The 4814-nt window shown below is 38.6% G+C and overlaps 1 protein-coding gene across 1 annotated transcript in view; it reads left to right on the forward strand.

Moving 5' to 3' along the window:
• Positions 1-82: 82 nt before the first annotated feature.
• RFC3 (replication factor C (activator 1) 3, 38kDa) overlaps positions 83-4814 on the forward strand; it is a 6561-nt gene continuing 1829 nt past the window's right edge. The window contains exons 1-4 of the mRNA XM_010189635.1: positions 83-170; positions 1239-1376; positions 2537-2604; positions 4604-4701. Coding sequence (XP_010187937.1) covers positions 84-170; positions 1239-1376; positions 2537-2604; positions 4604-4701 — 391 coding nt within the window. The 5' untranslated portion in view covers position 83. The remainder of the gene's footprint in view (positions 171-1238; positions 1377-2536; positions 2605-4603; positions 4702-4814) is intronic.

The following is a 4814-nucleotide window of genomic DNA, read 5'->3' on the forward strand; positions in this document are numbered from 1 at the left end:
CGGACGCTCCTCCCGGCACCGTGGGCTGGGGCTGCGCGGGCGCACCGGGGTCTGCAGCGAGAGGCGCGCGCTTTTCAACCGCCATGAGCCTGTGGGTGGACAAGTACCGGCCCAGCGCCCTCGGCAAGCTGGACTACCACCGAGAGCAGGCTGCGCAGCTCCGCAACCTGGTGAGGCGGGATCCCGCAGCCTGTAAAGCTGGGTCTGCAGGGCGGAGGTTGGGAGGAGTTTTGCCTCGGGGCAGGCCCTGGCCTTCGGAGGAGCTTTCCCTCGATGCAGGCCCTGGCCTTCGGACGAGCTTCCCTGCCGGGCGCCGCCGGAGGAAAAGCGGCCCTGCTTGGCGTCGTGCCCCGCTCGGGAACGCGGTCTTTAGGCGACGAAAAAGGGCTGCGAAGAAGTTAGATTTTCAGGACTGGTGGGCATCTGTGTTTCCCTCTGGCTTTAGTGGAGAATGATCAGTATCTCTGTGAATGAGGTTTACCTTGTTTACTTAAAGGTAGGTGAAGTTTTAACTTGAGCGCTGGGAATAGAACTCGGGACTGTGGAATCGTTTGGACGTTAAAGGACTTATCCCCTGCCATGTGCTGACTTTTCTTTATTAGGCTGATTCACTCTGTGTTTCTTTATGACTGTTATATCTAATGTTAATTCCGACTGTGGAATTTGGTCAGGTGTTTTCCAGGTCATACTTTTTAGCTTTTAAAGAAACAAACTCCTTATTTCATGTAAATACAGGCTGTCTATTACTTGTTTGCCCAGATTCAAGGCTTGCAAATGAAACAACAAAGTAGACATTATATAGAATCACAATGATATATATATATATATATATATGTGCGCTATGATATACATATGCTATTATATATATATGTATATATATATACACAGAATATATGCTTTTTATTTTAATCCTTTTTTACTATGTGTTTATTGCAACTGTCAATCTAGAAATCCTGCAAAGTATTTAAGGGCTGAGGTGTTGTTTTAGTTGGGGGTCTTTTTTGTTGTTTTGGTTGGAGTTAAATGAGTTACATACAGTCTACATTAAAAAAATATGTTCTACAGGAAATATCGCTGCAGGAAAGAAATTAAGCAGTTCTAATTTTAGGTACTGTGTTGTGACTGAGCTGCATTTGAAGATGTCATTTCATGTAAACTTGGGTGAGAGTGGAAGGGTAAATACTCTTTTACAAGGAAAATATTGTTGTAACTTACTGATCTTGTTGCTTTGTGTTCAGGTTCAGTGTGGTGACTTCCCTCATCTGTTGGTGTATGGACCATCAGGAGCTGGAAAGAAGACAAGAATAATGTGTTTGTTAAGAGAATTATACGGTGCAGGAGTGGAAAAACTGAGGATTGAGCATCAGAGTATAACGGTAAAAAAAAAAAACCTCCTACTTGCTGTGAAGTAATGTGGATCTTTATATATTGATTATTTCTGTTTTGAGGCCTTTATATTTATTTGAGTTTTAATTTTTTTTTTGCACTCAGTATCTTCAAACTCTTTTATGTAATTATTCAGACTAGTTTGGTTGCTCAACTGCTTTTACCAGGTATTCTTGTTCTTTAGATCTCCATGGGTCAGAGGATGTGAGTTTGTTTGTTTGTTGTTTCCTGTGGTGGTTTGTCATATTTATTTATATTTTTTTTTCCTAACAGGTCAGTTTGGTCAACATTATGTGTTGCAGTAGGCTGGCTCTCAATTAGATGTGTAGAATTTCATGTGTCTGTAAAAGTAATCCCTATTTTTTTAATAATTAGCACTGCTTTTCTCATATATGCAAGTTCTAACTTATTTTCTTATTCCCATAGTGACATTTCAGCATCGGGGAAAAAAATTATTTTAATTCTATCTGCCTTGGCCTTAGGCATTTAATTGATTATTATGACACGGTTATATTATCCATTCAAAATCCTTGTTATGGAAGGCTTAACCAGCAAGGGGTTACCAAGCTTTATTGATAAGTAGGTTATTTAATACTTTTTAGTTATCAGTAGTGGAACAAATATAATACTTGGACTAGATGATAGAAAGATAGGGTATATTTAACTGTTCACACCCAAATTTAGAGGTGATAGAAATAATAGTATTTTCTTCAAACCAAGTATGGACTTGAAATCCTTTGCCAAGGGAAGTAAACAGCCTCTTCAGGCTCGTCCACAGGTTTTCCCTCCAAAACCTTTCTTTGGAGGGACAAGTTATCATTTATTTTGAACCACTGGTTCTTATAATAGTATTTCTTGTTATGAAACTCAGTGACTGGAGTGTACAGTAAAATGTACTATATGTTGCTATGATAAGTGTTACTACTACTGTTCTACAGACTGGATGATATACCAGTACTCCTTTTCCCCTCTGGGTTTGAGAGGGGCGGGTAGGAAATATGCAAGTCTAGGGTCTCAGCAGTTCTTAGATCTCTGATCTTTGATCTCTTTGGTCTACCTGTCATCCAGCCAGTTGTAATCCACAAGATAAATTTGTGCATATGATTTTTAGAACACTTTCTGAAATTTAGTATGCTTACTTTCTACATAGGCACCCTCTAAAAAGAAAATTGAGATTAGCACCATTGCAAGTAATTATCACCTTGAAGTTAACCCAAGGTAAGTGCACTGTAAAAATGTCCCATTTCAAATATAAGCCGTTGGTCATATTGCAGGTGGTTTCAACCAGGGTATATAAGGGCCATATTGCCCAATTATTCCTAAAGCAAATTAGGTAGTGGTTTATAGGTTTACACTGCAAATGGGAGCAGGGAGAGGATTATTAATTGAACAGCTCTAAATGAACGAAAAATTTGGATTGCTGTATACAAAAGACAGTAACGTTTAACTAGCCATATAAGCATGCTGATATTGAAGACTGGCTAGCAAAGAATTCTGGATTCATTGATTTAACCATTTAGGTTGAAATCAAGAACTTTTATTGGAACCAACACTACCATATTATTAGTTCTGTCAAAAATACAAAAGTAAAGTGATTTGAAAGTAAGCGAGACTTACCCAGTATCTCTTAAAATAAAGTGTTTAGAGCACAAACAGCACCACAAAATACTGGGAATCCTGTCATGAGCAAGGTCAGATGTTGCCTTAAATGACAGAAGCTATAATGGTGTGCTGTGTGTCGTCTTTGACAGTTGTGAAATTGGTGATGACAGTTCACTGACCCAAAGTAAATACTTGTATTTACCTGAAATTCTTTAATGTTGCTATAAATGACAGCAAATGTCATTGTCCATTGGGAGGCTTTGGTTACGTTGGCTTTGTTGTCTGGGTTGCAATTATAAGCAAGTGTGTATCCTGAAGTAACTTTTAGCTTTGTGCTTATTGCTAAATCTTTTCTGATGTTGCTCTGTGAATTTAGAAGCTATTCTTATGTATTAAGTCTCCTTTAAAAGCTTGTTCTGCAGCTCATCTCTGTGTACTGCTGGTATTCAAACACAGCCCTGCTGACCAGACAGTGAGTCTGTGTGTGCTGTGCTATAGTGTGTGAAGTTTGATTGAATTGCAATACTATGAAATCATATTGTGCATCTTGAGTAATGTGAGATGTGATAAATGGCTAACAGGGAAAGGAAATTAACTTCTGGGAAGGACTCTGCAGACATTGAATCAGTTATGGAGCTTTATTAGATAGAACTGTTCTTTTTCCTCCAAATGGAAAATATTGTCTGAATTCCAAAGCGTTGTCTGCTGGTCCCTTGACTGGCTTGGGTAGATACTTTATAATAGGTCCTCCTGAGTAAGTGGGTAGGGAAGGATTTAAGGGACAACAAAATATAAGTTTATGTGGTAACTGCCTTTGTTCATTGTTTCCTGGAACATTTGCTGTGGTTTTCAGTAATCTAGCTTGCAAGTCAGTCCCCAGTGTTAAATCTGAGTCAAGCTAGAGCTGAGCTACTAACCCGTGGACTGAGAAAGCTGTGCAGTGCTACTCTAGGGGATAGTAAGGAGAAGAGACGGGAAGAAAACCTAGTATTTCCCCATGTTTTCCTAGTTTCTAAGAGGAAAAAAGCTAACCATCTGTGCTGTAATATTATCTGAGTACCAGTATTTTATGAACTGTTTTAACTTCACTGTGTCTGCCATTCAAGTTTGTGTAAAGTGTACAGGTTGGTCATAGCATGACACCTAATTTTAAGGGGAAAAGTGTATGCGTTTACACCAGTCCTTTGAGTCAAGCATTCTACTATGCAGTTAGACTTAACTTAAGAAATAAATTTAAGAAAAGCTTTCATAATGGATAAAAATGTTCACATTATGTGTCTTTGGCCAAATCGCAAATAACAGAAGTTTAAGTTTCTCATACCAGAAAAATAAGTTCTATTTTAAAGAGTTAATAAAACATTTAACAACAGTTTCATTACTTCCTAGTACAGCACTGCTAATCCAGCTGCGCCCGCTTAAGCTTTGGGTTGATTTTATTGTTGGGAAGGTAACTTTCAACAAAGTATGTGTGTTGAGCTTAATTCTAACCTCAACAGCTTCTTTTGGCATTCTTGTTTAGTCAGTTGACCAAAGGACTGCTTAGGAGGATGATTTTTTTTATGTGCACTGTAAAGTTGTTGCTTTACAACAAGTTTTATTCAAACTCTTGGTCTAGTGATGCAGGAAACAATGACCGTGTAGTAATTCAGGAACTTTTGAAGACAGTAGCACAATCTCAACAGCTTGAGACAAGTACTCAACGAGATTTTAAAGGTGAGTAAAACCAGTTACAACAAGTCAAAGTACTTTTAAAATTTGTTTTTCAGAGATGTTAGCTGACTTTGTTGTTTGTACCGGTATATTGGATGAGGGCACATGTGACTCTT

Source organism: Mesitornis unicolor, unplaced genomic scaffold (genome assembly GCF_000695765.1).
Source record: "Mesitornis unicolor isolate BGI_N332 unplaced genomic scaffold, ASM69576v1 scaffold21878, whole genome shotgun sequence".
Lineage (NCBI taxonomy): Eukaryota > Metazoa > Chordata > Aves > Mesitornithiformes > Mesitornithidae > Mesitornis > Mesitornis unicolor.